Source organism: Fringilla coelebs, assembly GCF_963513975.1.
Source record: "Fringilla coelebs genome assembly, chromosome: 10".
Classification (NCBI taxonomy): domain Eukaryota; kingdom Metazoa; phylum Chordata; class Aves; order Passeriformes; family Fringillidae; genus Fringilla; species Fringilla coelebs.
The window spans coordinates 9810437-9827051 of record NC_140036.1 but is presented as its reverse complement, the minus strand read 5'-3'; the positions used below and the strand labels follow the sequence as shown (position 1 = coordinate 9827051).

At 38.8% G+C, this 16615-nt stretch overlaps 1 protein-coding gene across 1 annotated transcript in view; it reads right to left on the bottom strand.

Annotated features, from left to right (window-relative positions):
- COL4A3 (collagen type IV alpha 3 chain) overlaps positions 1–16615 on the bottom strand; it is a gene marked incomplete at its 5' end in the record, with an annotated part of 54007 nt that overhangs the window by 14904 nt on the left and 22488 nt on the right. The window contains 19 exons of the mRNA XM_084212387.1: positions 394–528; positions 1074–1163; positions 2231–2398; positions 3173–3286; positions 3408–3558; positions 4906–5003; positions 5844–5944; positions 6408–6504; positions 7801–7969; positions 8837–9025; positions 10202–10272; positions 10617–10712; positions 11429–11521; positions 11724–11888; positions 12206–12241; positions 12600–12687; positions 13383–13424; positions 13806–13859; positions 15239–15283. Coding sequence (XP_084068513.1) covers positions 394–528; positions 1074–1163; positions 2231–2398; positions 3173–3286; positions 3408–3558; positions 4906–5003; positions 5844–5944; positions 6408–6504; positions 7801–7969; positions 8837–9025; positions 10202–10272; positions 10617–10712; positions 11429–11521; positions 11724–11888; positions 12206–12241; positions 12600–12687; positions 13383–13424; positions 13806–13859; positions 15239–15283 — 2002 coding nt within the window. The remainder of the gene's footprint in view (positions 1–393; positions 529–1073; positions 1164–2230; positions 2399–3172; positions 3287–3407; positions 3559–4905; positions 5004–5843; positions 5945–6407; positions 6505–7800; positions 7970–8836; positions 9026–10201; positions 10273–10616; positions 10713–11428; positions 11522–11723; positions 11889–12205; positions 12242–12599; positions 12688–13382; positions 13425–13805; positions 13860–15238; positions 15284–16615) is intronic.

Genomic DNA, 16615 nt, shown 5'->3' with positions numbered 1-16615 from the left:
CACTCAGGTACATCTGAGCAGATTTAATGTCTTTGCAGCCCAGCATCTGGTTGGCAAGTGCAGCCATTTCTGTACTCACAGGATAGTAAAAATGTAAAACCATGAATGTATAGCATATATGTATAGAAGCCTCCTGGTACTACTGATATATTATTTAGCATTACAATAAGAGTTTTTTGAAGGAATTACGACTTACTAAAATTGAACTGAATATTCAATGTAATATCCAACTATTCCATAAATTAGAAGGCAGTTCTAGTGTTTAGTAACAATTATTTCAAAACAATATGAGTACTCTCAGCAGTAATTTTATTCCATATTTTAGAGTCCACTGGAACTGCAAAACAGATAACAACCCTGGCTAGTTTTAATGACAGAACAATGAATGTGTACCTTTTAAACCTCGTTCTCCTTTGTCCCCAATACCAACCAAGGTCTCAGATGGTCCAGGAAAACCTTTATCACCTGGTTCACCTTTTTCTCCAAGAAATCCTTTTCTTCCCTTTATTCCTGGGAAGCCAGGAGAACCTGTAAGAAAATAGAGTGAAATGTTCAGGAGACCTGACTAGATGATATAATAAAGCAAACCAGATAATGCCAATCTTCAAGAGCAATTGTAATGTACATATGTAAATATACATTACAAAACAACCTAAACTAGCTTCTTAACTGCTCCAACCATCAATAAAACACCTACAAGTGCAGATTACTTGTAGCAATCTTATAGTGAATAAACACACAATCTCGTGTCTGTTAAATAAATATAATAATGGTATCCACACAGGAGGGGGAAAAACCAGCAAAAAGGCTGTCTGCTCTTTATTGAGCAAATCACCAGCCACTTAAAAAAAATGAAAAAGAAAAGCAAGTAAAAATTGCTAAAAAATAAGATATTATTCAGTCTGCAGACTGCACATATACAGAAAACAGATTTACCAAAACTCAAAGAAATTCCAGTACAACATCTGTACTCAGGAATGATAATACACACGAAAATGGATCACAAGACTAACTTGAGCACTGAAATTCCTGTATTCTAAGTGATAAGGAAGGCAGACAAAGTGGGCACTCGCCTTGGATACCGGGGCTGCCTGGTCTTCCAACCATGCCAGGGGGTCCAGGAATTCCTAACAGTCCCATTACACCTGGATCTCCCCTTGCACCTGTGGAGTTGAAGCAATAGGAACATATTTGTTAGTATTAAATCAGTTAAATAGAACATTACTTCAGAAAACTACACATACACCTGTCATTTCAGTGTTTATTTGCTTATTTTATTTTTTGCTCCATTTCTGTAACTGCCCAAGCCAGTTTTCCCATCTTTAACCACAGGATCATGACTTAAAACCCCCAAATTACCTAAATTAGTAGCTGCAACAGCTCCTACCAATGAATTAAATAACAGTAAGGATAATGCATCTGAGATACCCACACAGGGATAAGAGGTCAGCCATGAGATGCGTGGGAATGGCATTCCTTTCAGGCTCAGGAGTCAAAGACCAGCTGGGAAATAACTCCCTCAAATGCCACCAGAAGTCCATGTTTGCATAACTGAGTCAAGTCCTACATGTTTATCCAAAAGCTTTACAGAGTCTCAATATAAAAAGGCATGTACCATCTCCTTCCCACAGTGTAATGATTTGATATTAAAGAAAAATCTTTGTTAGAAATAAGAAACATTATATGACTGATATATTTTATTATTCAAAACAAAATTCAACATATATCTGAAGGAAAAAACCAAACAAATCAACCCTACAGGGATCACTTATCTTACTTAAAGTTAGCTCTGGTTAGTGACAGCTTGATCTGACTCAATCTCTCAGACTCTAGATCTGAGCTTATAAGAGAAAGGTGCTGGCATTAAATCTATTTGAAAAGGGATGCTGAGTAAGAACCTTGCAATTCCATTGTGCTGGGGGAGTTGCTTTGATTATTAACTATCTCATGTCCTACTGCAAGGACATTTCTGTACAAAAACTACATAAAATGCTGTTCTCAGGAGACAATTATAGAAAATTCCACACTGTGTCAAGAGAGCTTCAAGATATGCTCATTCTTTAAGGAAGAATGATTTATTAGTTTTCAAAAAAATCTCAAAGATAAATGAAAGCTGTTGATGGAAAAATATTTCAGCATCTTCAGTCTGGAAAAACATTACCTTTTTGCAAAACATCTTTCTGCAAAGACTCAATTGCTACATCAAAACAAATACCTGGGGAAACCTTACCTGGCAAACCAGAGATTCCTGGCCTTCCAGATTGTCCCTTGGGACCAGGTAATCCTGTGTTTCCCTGAAGACCTATTAATCCAGGTTCCCCAGGCATTCCATAGGTTCCTGGGACACTCAAACCAGGAGCACCTCGGTTTCCTTTTAAACCTTGTAAACCTCTTCCTCCTAAGAAAAGTGCAGGACAGTGTAGTATGGTAGATCTGTCTGAAAAACAAACCTTCATCTCTATCATTCCATCAGAAGCATGAAACTCTTCTTGAACTCTGCCTGTCTGAGGCTAAACATGAGGTCTGGAAGGTAACAAATACATTCAGAAAATCTTTTAAGGGCTGTAGGTTGGGATTTTTGAAAAGAAAAAAAAAGTGAGAGTAGACAGATCTGTTCTTTCTCAGAAAAAGAAGAAAAACCCAAATATGAAACCCCATCAATTTTGCATTCATTCCTTGTAAAATTTTATTTTTTAAAATCCTTTTGAGATCATATATAGGAGAAGGAATGTGTTGTATATCTGAGTGTGTGTTTTTGAAAAGAAAATCATATGCAGTAGGCAGGTACTTTTGGCACCCTAAATTATTTTTCTACCTAGTTGAGCTCTTCCTTTGACTTATTTCTTTATCAATCCCTTTCACCACAGGATCTAAGTTCAGTCCCACAGGGGAGATATGTCTGAAATATCTATCCCTTTTCCTGGGAATTTGGGTCAGTTTGTGATTACTCATTATACTGGCCAATGGAATCTGAATCTTAATTCCTCTTCATCAGTGCATGTGCTTCCTCCCATCTACAGAAAGAGCATCTTTTAAATGGACTCATATTTTCTTGCATACTATTCCATAACCAATATCCAGAAACAATTTCAGCTCCCTTGGGCCATCGGAAGGCAGAAACAAAACCCAGACTCACCCAGTCAAATGGCATTTTTGGGTCAGAAAGTCCTACCTGGTGGGCCTGTAGCTCCCTGGCCACCTGGCAAACCTGGCAGGCCAATAAGACATTCAGCAGGTTTCCCTGGAACACCCGGATCTCCAGGAACTCCAGGTGAGCCACGATCTCCTAAAAGACATGAGGGTGGATTCACAGCCAAATTAAGTTTTAGGCTTTCAGTGGACCTTGTCTGACTTGATTTTCCTTGAAATAATATGCTGTGCTCCCTGAGCTTCTCTGGCAACATTACCTCTCAGGCCATCATCACCATCATGCCCAGGATGCCCCGGTAGGCCTGGGAGTCCTGGAAGTCCACCTTCACCTTTTGAGCCAGGACTGCCAAGACCTCCTGGTGAACCCATTCTTCCTGGCTCTCCAGGAATAACTATGCCTGGCTCACCCTGCAACACAGAGAGAAATATAAACAATCCTCTCTGCTTTGCAAACCTGCCAAAATATTTTCTCCACTGGAGTAATAATGACCTTATTTTATTAGGGTAATTCTCTTAATTCCCTTTGGATCTTTCACACTATAATTTCTAATGGCTTCAATTCAGCAAGCCACTGCACACTCCTTCTTAGCTGCCTGAGTAATCTAGACAGCTTTTAAACTTTGTCTCCTAGCCCTAAGAAGTTGCTACACAGCAGTGCAAGACACTTCCCTCTATTTGGTCTTTACTCCATTGAGATGCCTTCTGCAGCTGTGAATGGCTTTGAACATCTAAATGTGGGGGTGAAGTTTGTGCAAATATAACTTTTCCTTTATTTTTATATATTAAAAAGTATATATTATATATTATATATACATCAAGTTATTTATTTGAATTATCAAGGTCAGCACCCAGATATGCCTCAGGATACTCAGTCAGTTGTTGGGGTTTTTTTAAACCATTCTTCTGAACATTCTTGTCCATAAAGACTGCTTTATCAGAAATGTCCCAAGTGCATTCCCTGACTGGAAACTTTGAATTAGTAGGTTTTTTTAGCTAACTGAACTGCTGGTTGTTTTGAGTACCAGCAAATCAATATGTTCATAAAGCAGATCAGTAGACCTGAGCTTATACCAGTCACTAATGATATACTTGGACCACAGAGGCCACTCCAGATGTTCTGTTGCATCAAGTACAGATTAAAAAAAAAAATTCACAACCTCAACTGCCTGCCTTTGTCATGTCAAAAAACACACAAAAGAATGACATATGGGGACAAACAAAGACATGCCATATGTTCATATAATTTAGGTGTTAATATTTTGTTCAAAAATTGAATCCTAATTATAGACTAGTCAAGAATCAGTAGATTAGCTTTTGTTAATCAGCAAGAGTGGGTGCAGTATTACCTCCAACCTTCTTTCTTCATGCTTCAATTTAACAGAGCACTTGCTTAAATGAAATACATACTTGCTTATCAATTACCTCCATCAAATATATGCTTAATTGGATTTCTGAACAGGCATCATTTCAGCAGCTGTGGCCTTAATTTTTTTGCTTTAAGCAGTGCAATATCCTCCTTGTGGTTTGAAAGCTGAAGTAGGAAAACATCCCAAACACTTGGAATTCTGAAATCTTGGATACAAAATTTTGGCTTGAGCCCCTTTTTATAGAAAGAATTTAATTTCATAGTTTGTGTATGATTAGTCAAGAAATGAAGGAATTCCCATATCCCTTACAATTTCTAATTTATTTGCTCAGTATAAAATTGAATTAATGGGGCCTATGGAAAAACTTGTGCTCTATTTCTAACCACACCTTTTGTCCTGGTTGTCCTAGGTTTCCAGCTCGGCCTGGATCTCCAGTCTTTCCTTCACAACCTGGTGGCCCTCTGCCTCCTGCAAGCCCTTTATCTCCTGCAAAAGGAATTAAATGGCAGTACAGATGCTTTATTTTACAAAAGGGTCCTTGCATGTGTGCAGTTGTGAGCCTCTGACACTAATGCAGCATACGTGAACTGAAGGGAGGATCCTGATTTCAGAGCTAATGTGACAGACAGCATCTTGTTCCTTACATATTCACTCAAAATTGACTGAAACACTGCTTGTTAATTAACTGACTTGAAGCATGTCACCATTTTTTTTTCCAAGTGAAGTCATTCTGATGTTAGCTCCCTGCTGTTCTCTTTAGCAAGCAGCAAACAGTACAAGTTTCAGTATCTGAGTTTTTTTTTTTTTTTAACTCATGTCCTTACAGGAGACAATTTCCCAGTATTTCTAGGGTTCAGTGGGAGTTATAACTTTGCATGAGGAATGGCTAAATTTAAAGTATTGAAAATGCTTTCTATTACCTGCATATTAGGTCAAATATTGCATTGTACATAACCAAAATTGATTAAAAATAAAGTACTTTAACACTTATACAGCTCTGCCTCTGTAACACATATCCAGGTAAAGAGAATCCATCTGAATTAAGTATAGCACTCAGATGTGATAGCTGCACCTGTTTGGGCAGTGTGCCAGCAAGCATCAATGTCTTTAAAAATATTTCCCTACTGTCAGCTTTGATACTTCATACTCTGAAATACCTCTAAATATTTCAAACTTGCCATTTCTAAGACTTAAGGCAGTAAATTACAAGATTGCTAAACACGTATCTGTTTGTTCATTGATTTTCTTAACTTGCTAATTACTTTAAGGTGTACTTAAATTTTTTTTTGGTTTTGCTTTTTTTTAAGATCAAAAAGAGTATTTTACCTTTTGGACCTGGGTTCCCAGGAAACCCAAGCCCTGGAAAGCCGGTGTCACCAGTTGGTCCTGAATGTCCTGGATCACCTGGCTGACCTCTTGCTCCAACCCTACCTGCCCAAAGAAAATTAATAAACTGTGAATTATCTTACCACAGAACATCAGCTTGTAAGATTATGTGTGTTATAATTGATCATTATTAATAAGGATACTGCTGTAGATTATATTAGCATTTATTTCTCCACTGCAGGTTTTCACAGTTAAAAGTGCTAATTGCATTCACAATGTCAAATCATTTGAGTCTGTGAGTTAAGTTTTTATGCAATCTGGCCAAATTCCAGACTCCTAGAGACAGCTACATGCAGACATGAATCTTCCACTTCTTGAAAGGTTCCAAACACACTTTATAGGGGTGAGGCTTGAAACAGAAGCAACTACAAAAACAAACTACCATAAAACTGTAAAAAAACCTTCCTGTGCTGTTCAGGACTATTGTTCTACAAAGCCCAAGCAGAGATGCCTTACAGTTAACCAGTCTCTGATTTGAACTGTTTCACTGATTTAGTGCTGCACTCACCAGGCACTCCTGGGGGTCCGGGTAAACCATGTGGTCCCTGAGGTCCTGGCAATGCAGGTAACGGAGTTGCCCTACTGGTCTCTCCTTTCAGACCTACAGCAAATACATTATAAAATATTACAGAGGCATACAGTTTGGTAATCCCAAGCATTTAAAAATATGAGTGATCCATCTACTTGGCTAAAAATGTAGTCATCTACAGTTGGCATATTTCTGAAACTCCAACAGATTTTTGAAAAGCCTTCACATCTTGACTTCATTAAGTAAAATCATTTTATTGACCTGCAGTCTTCCTCTCAGCCCTCCTGCAGTCTATGGGAGATGCAGAAAAAGAAGCACAAAGCCACCAGGAAAGTGATACAACTGACAAGTGCTTAATTCTTCCACTCCATGTCATAAAGGCTCAATGGGCATTATCTTTAAGCAAACTCAGCCACTCAGCTGAGCTCTTCCACTGGTATGTTTCCAGCACTAAAAAATTATTATGCCCTTTACATTTAACCGGCCGACTTAGATACACTAATGGTGATGACTGGCTGGATACTTGATTAGTTATTGATTTCACAGAGAGGTCAGTCAAGCACTAGAACACATTGCCTAGAGATTATGTGCTGTCTCTGCCCTTTGAGGTTTTCGAGGACCAACTGGATAATGCCTTCAGTAAATTGGTCTGATCTCAGAGCTGTCCCTGTGCTGAGATGAACTTCAGAGTGCACAAAGTCCTTCAAATCTAAATTATCTTATCATCCCAAGAATTTTCTATGATAGTCAGGGGTCCCCAAAGTGGGGACAATATTCTACAAGTCCCATTGCAAGGAGTGGTTTCCCACAATGCACATTCAAAGCAGCCTCAGGCAAGGGCTGGTTCCAAGGAAGAAGCTGTAGAGGAAGCCATGTCTTGGCAGTTTTGTGCTGCCCTTGGGATGCCTTTCTCAGCTGCAGTGTGCCTGGAGCTCTGGGCTCCGTGGTTTTCAGAATGCTAACCCTAGGTGTAACCCTAACCCTAGGCATAAGCCTAACCCTAGGTAAGGGAGGAAGAGCTGTATGGGGGTGAGGCTGGTGGCAAGTTGAAACATGGGGAGGGAGGCAGGTTGTGGCAGGTCTTTGCTCCCCTTGGCATGTCTTTTTAGCTGCCATGTCTGGAGCTCTGCGTTTTTGTAGCTGTGTTCCCAAATTAGTACATTATTTCTTTGATTTCAATGTATCTATCTCTGCTGTTTAAATCAAGTTCTCCTTACCATAGGTAAAATGCAGTAAAATAGGTGTGTTGGCATGCCTTTTGTGTTCCAAAATTAGTAAATGATGTCTTAGAATTCAATCTATCTCTGCAATTTTAATAAAGTTCTCCTTAACACAGGTGTAACACAATAAAACAGCAAAGTTTCTAACCTGCTTCTCCAGGTAATCCAGGTGGTCCAGGTATTCCTTTAGAGCCTTTAAAACCTCTTACTCCTTGTGGTCCATAACCTGCCAGTCCAGGAAGCCCCATTTCTCCAGGAAGCCCAAGTCTACCAGGCAATCCAGGCAGTCCTCTATCTCCTTTTGATCCAGCCAATCCCTTAATGATTAGACATGCAAACCAAGAATTACTTGCTTTCCACACCAGCTTTCTTAACAAAATTCCCATTTCTCTGACTATAATCTTGTACTATTTTACTAACAGTGTAACTCTGATAATTTCAGAAAAAATTTTTGCTCTGATTTACTTGTGATAAAATGAATATAAATTTGAATATCAATGGTTACAAAGAGATGGCTATTAAGAGTGAAATACTACAACTAAATACAATTGCCTGACTTTTTTCCAATCACTATGTTGTTGCACTGTACACTTTTCTTCTGTTTTAAAACCCATTTAGCAAAAAAGCAAACCCACATTAGCTCTGACTCTCCTTGAATTCTGTGGATTCACGTTTAAAGACATTTATATCTGAATCATGTTAACAGTTTTTCAGCCAACCTAACACAACAAGAATTATTAGTTTTGTTTCTGCTGAGCTTTTTCCTAACAATTCTAGTTTTATGGTCAATTCTCACTGAAGATTAACCCATAAAGACTGAACAGGAAGTACTTGAATTATTAAGCATTTTAAGTAGTCAGGAAAATGCTTTCTAAAAAGATTTATCCATCATTGAAATCCAACAGAGTGCTCAAGTATCAATATCCAAACTAAAATCTCACTTGACTGCTGAGGTTTTTCAGCAATTTGTACCTATAACAGACTCATCTCTCTCTGGTATTATATCAGAATATTTCTCTCCTTCTTTCATGCATAGTGGTTGTTAGAGTTGAGGACAGTACCCTCAGCCAGATAGGAGATACTCAGCTGGATATCTGCTTAGATTAAACAGGTTGTTGTACAAGATAAAATACAGACTAAGGTTTCCATGACTTCCATATTAATTGCAAAAAGTGCATACCCACCTCTTCACCTTTAGAGCCTTTGGATCCTTTAGCACCAGGTCTTCCCAGAAATCCACTTGAACCTCTTCTTCCTTTTTCTCCCCTGGCTCCTGGATCTCCTTGCTCACCTTTTGGCCCTTCTGGATGTACATATCTTGGTTCACCTTTTGAGCCTTTACGTCCTTGATCTCCTCTAAAACCTGGAGGTCCCTAGGACAGAGTTATCAAAACAATTTCAGTGGTAGATATATGACATCTGTTTTCAAGTTTTCTTTTTTTTTTCTTTGAATTAAATACCTCAGAGAGGTTCTCCCAATTCTAATTTTTATTCTCTGTAATAGCATACTTCAATGAATAGGGTTTTGGGAATTTTTCTATTTTCTTTTTCTCCTGCTTTTACTTCTTTTGACAAGACTACCATTTCATTTATGCTACTACAAACAGGAATAATGTAGCACAATTTAATGAGTAAAACCATGGCACAAAAAGAAGGACTTTAAGACCTAGTTAGAGATTTCTATTCCACATTGGAATATTTCCCCAGGGACACTCTAAGTGCCATAGTTGGCTCTGCTCATAGTTAACTTCCCTCTTCCTTCTCTCCCCCACAGGTTACAATGCAGGTACACTATCTCAGCTGAAAGCACACTGATCTTGGGCTCATGAACTCTGAGGGGGTTCCTGGCAAAGCCTGTTAGCAGACTCATTCTACATCTGTACAGCAACCACCACAATGAACACTTGTGCATGATTTTTTTATTGGACAGCACTGGCTGTACTTTCCCATAAGTAATTACTACTACAGGCACAAATTAGCACAACTGAATGACATGTGTGGCAGCAAGTGGCAAACTTCCCTCTTCATAACATTTCCCTGAAGGGAGTGTCCTTTGCACCCCTGACGAGGGTATGATGAGAAGCAAGTTTCTCTACACAGCTGGGGCTTTAGCAGCTCCTGAGTATGCAGGAAACAAGAGAAGTAAGAAGTCTGACAAAGATCACAGCACACAAAAATCCATATATGCTTTATAGCCAGTGCCATGATTGAATTATATAAAGGAATAGAAGGTAACTATAGACTACCCATACCAGACAGAACAAGCAGCCTCAGCACTATGAAATGCAGCACAGGTTAATCACACAGGTATTTATTTAGCTGCCTCACTGCCTGGGCTCACTTGCTGCACTGACTAACCAGGCTCATGTAAAGCTGTGTGAGCCATACATCACATTCTCAGCCTTGCCTCCCATGCTGACACATTCATGACTACAGGAAAAAACCCTGTTGAGATCACCCAGTATGACACTGCACATAGCACTAACCATGAGGTTTCTCTGAAATAGTTCCTGTAGAATCTGAATGTTAATCTGAAAAACCAGTCTTACTTGAGCCCCTGGAAGCCCTGGTGTTCCTGGAGAACCTGGAGAACCTTTTGGACCTGTTGCTCCATCTCTACCTGCAAAAGTATCAGTATATTTTGTAAAGAAAAATGAGGCAAGGACATGGATTTTGACAAGCTCCAATAACTGCACCCAATATTCAATGTTCCTGTTGTTACATTGACTACTCATCGTAGACTGAGCTGACTTCAGGCTGCACCTAAAGCCTATCAGCACTCTGAGTTCCAATCTTTTAGGGCTGGTGCTCATGTCAGTAGAGCGAGCTGCCCCAGGCTCTCACACTCACCACCTCAGGGCTAGTTCAAGGACTGCAGGCTGCAGACATGCCCACACCTGATTCTCATGCTAAAAACAAAATCATGTGCACTCCTACTATCTTGTTAGGAACAAGATAATTTACCAGGCATGCCATCCTGACCACCAGGCCCAGGAGAACCAGGAAGACCAGGCATTCCCGGAATGTAGCTACAATCAGTACACACACGAGCATCATCACCTAGAATGAAAATAAATCATTAGATGCTCCACAGCAAGTCACTTTCAAGGTTAACTAATGTGCTACTTACTTTGTTATATCTAACACTTTTTGGCCAGGAGTGGTAGAATCATGGCCTTAATTTTGTTGGAAGACCACTTCTAACACAGTACTAAATTACCTGTGGTCAGAAAGTCAATCAGAACTGACTGCAATTAATTGAAGAGACAGAAACATTTGGTTTAAATTTCTTGATTTTTGCAAGTCAAGTTTTAGCAAACAATTTGGATACAGTCACTTTACTGATAAGCCAGATTCTAAGAGTATGTAAGGGACATATGCTTCCAAGTAACAGAGCTCTGCAACACTCAGGGTCATTCTAATAACAAGCAAAGGGCAAAGAGATTCAGCAGCTCCTCTGGGTGAAAGTTGCAGCATCTTTCAGAGATGAAATGTCAGCAAGAACATAAAAATGGAGTACAAAGCTCTACCAGTCTGTAGTAACTGCTTGTTCCAGTGAAGACAGTTCTGTACAACTGTTCAGCACCAGCACATCACTGCTCTTTCAGTTGATGTAAGGGGAGCAAGGCATCTCACTATCCCTAATGAATGTTCTTAAAAGTCTGAAGTCAGCAAATTATTTAAAAGGTAAATTTTAAAAGAATCTAATGAGGATCCATGAGGATTACTAGATTGTACCTACTTCTTCTTCTGAGTGACAGTTATCTGAAACTGACCTCTCATGCCAGTATCTCCTGGGGGTCCTGGAGGTCCTGTACACCCTGGCTCTCCAGGAAGTCCTGGCAGGCCAGCTCCAAATGTTATTCTACCTGTTAATGAAATGAGCATGGTACCATTACATCACAGATTATTCAGACAATTCTCTGCTTCCTAAGGGAGAAAAAAGTTGCAGGGATGAGCTGGAAACAGTATTCTGATCCCTATGGGTCCCTTGCAACTTGAGATATTAAACAATACATTTAAAAGAGAGAGCTACCTGGAAAAATCCAAAACACCTGCAACTAGAAGTACCTGGTTCTCCTGGGGGACCTGGCAATCCAACAGAACCAGGCCTGCCAGTAATACCAGGCAGTCCTGGAGGGCCTACTATACACAAGCCAGTTTGTCCTTTCTCTCCTTTTGTTCCTTTTGGCCCAGGAAATCCTGGGGGACCTCTCATACCAGGTCTTGACACACCTAACCAAAAGGGAAAAAATAAAAAAACAGTTAAAGAATAAATGGCATTTTAAAGCTGAGTACTCTATCGAATGAGTGACAGACAAACACACCAAGTTAATCTCACAAATATTTTTTATCTTGAAATATATTAATTGAAGTGAGAATCTACAAACATTTAAAAATGATCTTTACCTGAGCAATTGACCCACCAAAGCTCTTGAGTGACAATTTTTTATCACTTAGAGATATTTTTAAAGTCACCTAAAATTAATATTTGACCAAGTTGATTCAGTGCAACAGACAGGAAGAACAATGTATTTTATTATTGCAAATACCTGGTCTACCAGCAGCTCCGGGAGGACCCTGTGGCCCTGCAAAAGCAAGGTATTCAAAACTTGAGTTAAACCACTTTATACTCTACCAAGTCACTGTTCAATAGCATTGAATACAAACTTTAATCTTTTGCATTTTAAGCTTAAAATTTAAAATAAGAATCTGGTTTTGCCTGAGTAGGCATCTACCACTCATGTAACTATTGCATACTGGCAGTTATTTTTATGGGCAAATAATGCTAAAAATCAGTCTCAGGATACATTTCAAGTCAGCAATTACACGTGAGTGTAGGAAATATTCTTGTAAAAGCAGAAGGTTGCTGAAAATGTAGTCTGCAATAAGCTCTTTGAGTGGACTGTTTTTACTACAGGACTGTAATTTTGGTGTCCCACTCACCAGGCATGCCACGTTGCCCTTTTGGTCCTGGAGGTCCGGGGGGTCCTTCATCCCCTTTTTCACCAACCACATAATCGTAATACTCCGTCTCAAGAGAAAGGTGGTAAGAAAAGAAAGAGTTACAAGAGTTAAAAGAGAAGCACAGTACCTCACACTGAACACTTGATTAAAGCAATGTTTTGATCTCATTCATAATTTTGATGTTCTGACACCACAAAATCTTACTAATTACAAGCAACCAGAAACAAAATCAAAATTGTTATTAGCAGCAGTGTTTTTTTAGTACTCTGTCAATATCACAAACACTTCAGCTTTTTTAAAAGCTATTTCTTCTGAACAATTTAGGCAGAAGGATTCTATTAGGTGCATATGGGGCCTTTAGGAAAGCTAGTATGGAGACAGTATGACAAGGAAACAGTACTCATACCAATGTGCTTTTTTTAAGAAGTGTTCTTAGGATTTTAAAATTAAGGCCTCCTGTTCTGGAAGTGATTAGAAATCGATTTAAATATTAACTCCTGTGAGTTTTTGTAGCTGTTCTTTGACAGTCCAATCTCCTGTCAAAATTGCTGGATCCAGTTGAGGTCTAACAAGGCACAGGTACTGTATGCAATTCCATATGAAAGAAGATCTCATCTGTGTGAGAGTCACAGCAATATCAGTACTTTGAGAAAGCCATGCCTGATTAGAGTGTCACAGGACATCCATTATTGCCTCATGCAAACAATTTGGAATTTTTCTTATTATAAGGGTTTAGAAAAATGATATATATATGATACTTACTCGACCACAAGCTCCAGGTGGACCAGGGTTTCCTTTCATCCCCTTCATCAGAGAACAGAGATAGGTTTTTTTATTAAAAGCAATATCTGGAATCACATTTACCCACTGTTACTTGCTCAGTACATTGCTCAAAACTTTAAAGAAAAACAGCTGTTCCTGACCAGTTTGTCACCACCCTGTCTCTGTTCCTTACAAAACTATTCAGCTGCATACACCAAAACCTACAGGACTCATCAGCTGACATAGATGACACCAATTCAAACACATGGTTTGTTACAGCTGATCCATTTCCTATTCCATGAAACCCTTACTTGTCATCTCTTAGGCCAAGTGAGACATATTCTATGCACGGTGATAAAATAATAACCTCCAAACATACTTAACCTCATCCTCAAAAGCAATAACAAAACAATTGGACAATACCTTGGCTCCTTGCCTTCCAGCCAGTCCTGGCTTGCCCTGTTCACCCTTTTGTCCCTGCAGGTGACAGTACACAATTTTATAAGGATATAATCTTATACTTTTATAATCTTTTAGCACTGAGAACAGTAAGATCTAAAATGTAAAGCTTTAATCCTTCATGGTGATGGCAAAGTGAATGCAATTTGCTGAGGAGAAGAAACTGCAGTGAAAGACCCAGTTTGAGGTACAGCTCCACTTCTGTAGGAAAAGCTGCAAGTGTTCCATTCAAACCTGCATTTATTACAGCACACTAACAGTCCCAAGGGAAGCTGCTCTGCATGGCACAAGTGTAGGAGTCTCCAATCTGTTCTCCCTCTGCAAATTATTTCTGAAGGGGAGAAACTGAGCACATTCAACACCCTCCCCCAGAACTTGCTCAGTCTGCGGGATGGTGCTGATCTCAAGAGGTGTCAGCAGCAGCAGGAGGGAAAACAGTGCAGACTAAGGCTTTCTGCAAGTGAACACAGGCAAGCCTCCTTGGAGGCTCATGCAGTTGAATGAACTATTAGTGAGTAAAGCTGAAATAGGAACAGAGCAAGGACACAAAATTTTCTTTTTGTTAGCTGAGGCAGTAGAGCTTTGTGGTCTGTCAATCAGTTTTCTTTGTCAGACTGGAATGTGTTTAGACTGCCTGTGAAGGTCATTTTAGCATGACAAAGATGATGTTATAGTAAGATACATGTGCAATGGACTATTCTGGCAGTAAGAATTTTGGTAAGATATTTATAAGGTCACTGCGACTCTAACGATATTGTGAAAGTAGAGTTAAAGTAAAAAGAACTGATACTTAACCAATTGAATACAGTATTGTATTCAGACACATTTGCATTTAAATTAGTACACAAATTAGACTATTTTGCTTCTAAAATGGCATACTTTAAGAACTATATGTTGACAAAATTACAGTCTAATAGCTATCAGTAATTTTGTTCCCGGCCAAGACAGCCATGACCCTGACAATAACTTTTCTTCATAAAACAATGTCTCTGATCCTAGGTATTAAAAACTATTCATTTCTCTTCTCAATTTATGTTAAAGGAAAGGTATAACTCTTTTGCAAAAATTTCAATGTGACTAACCAGAAAAAACTCAGTAGAATTTTGCTTAACTTGGAGTGTGTCTCAAACTCATTAGACAGTCAGCAGCAAGCAACAGGTCTTTCTATTTGACATAGGAGCAATGACATCTATGAACAGAGCCTCTTTCCCCTGCACATAAATCTGTGAGGACATGGTGTGTTCCAAGGCCAGCTGCATGAAGGAGATGTTTCAATATATGCAAATCAACATTTTGAACCACATTCCACAATGAGAGAAAAGCTGTGACAGGGAGACAGAATTGTAATAAACAGATGACTATCACTTAGAAAACATTTAGAAAACTTCCTTCATTACCGGTAAGCCAGGTGGACCTGGGGCACCTTCTTTTCCAGGCTTCCCCTACAAAGGAAAAATGTAAAATAAACAATTTAAAGGTGAGGATATTGCATTCAAAGAGCATAGGAACTTGATGCCGTGTACATAACTGTAAACTGCAAACTGTAAAAATCCATTAAGGTTATTTTAAAGTATTCTTTAATCATGACTAAAGTTCACAAAACAGGTAGTAAGAGATTCCACTGACATTGCTTCTCCTGTGGAGGATTATTTGTGCCAGACTCCAGCAGTACAAGGTGCCAGGCAAGTGCAGAAAGCTTGGTGCAAAATCAGGTTCTTGCAGAAACAAGACAAACAATAAAACAGTACAGCAGCAAGCAGCCCTTCCCATGGTGAGCTTGGAAGGACACTGAAGGAAAACTCTCTGAACCCCATTTCCTGTATGGGACAACTTGAGGAGAAATTACTTAATGAAAAGGAATAGGGAGTGCACTTCAAAGGTATCTGAAGCAGGGCAGTAGATGGAAAAGTGAAAACAAAAGGAGGCAGCATGCCAGAGGTATCTGCTGCTTTCCACAGCCCATTTGGCAGCATCTGCTGGGGTCCTGTATCTTGTGTGGCGACAAGAAACAACTGTTTGAGCAATTCATAACAAAATAAGGAGACAAAGGGAAGGGAGGCAAAAAATACTGCATGGCAGGACAAGGCTTTTGCAAGCAGAAGAATGTGAAAGAAACACAGAAGATGGAGGATTAATAACACACATTGGATAGCAAGAACTTGTAGAACTTTACACTAGTAACTCAAATTGAAATTTTCATGATGTATAGGAATAATAAAAATAACAATCAAGTTTCTCTCTAACATCATCATTGTTATAGCACCATACAACTGAAGAAAGAACAATCCTCAGGTTGTACCAGGGTCTTGTCTTGCTATCTTTCCTTGTGGAAGAAAATGTATTGCAACCACAAAAAGTAGGAGAAAAATTTCAAAAATATATAAATTTGGACTGAATGAAATATTTAATTTGAAAATTATTTTTCTTAGTATTGCTTTCATAATGTATTCAAAATCTGTATTCAGAAAATGTCACAAAACATTTTTTTTTACTATTTTAGGGTTCTCCCCTGATTATTTATCATTAAGTTTTTATGAATTAGTAGTTTTAGTTACTCAGACCCTGTTTCTGTCATTGATTAGTTTTCATCTGAAAGTTTGAAAGGCATTTGAATTAAAGTAATAGCTTTCCTTTTATTATCTTAAAAAAAATATAATCAGGTAAATTGTATTTAATATGAATGTTTTTTTAATAGATATTTTTCATATACTATGTTGTTAAGGAAGTAACTCTTAGGCAACTTACTTCATATCTCCACATAGCTGCTGGTTGAA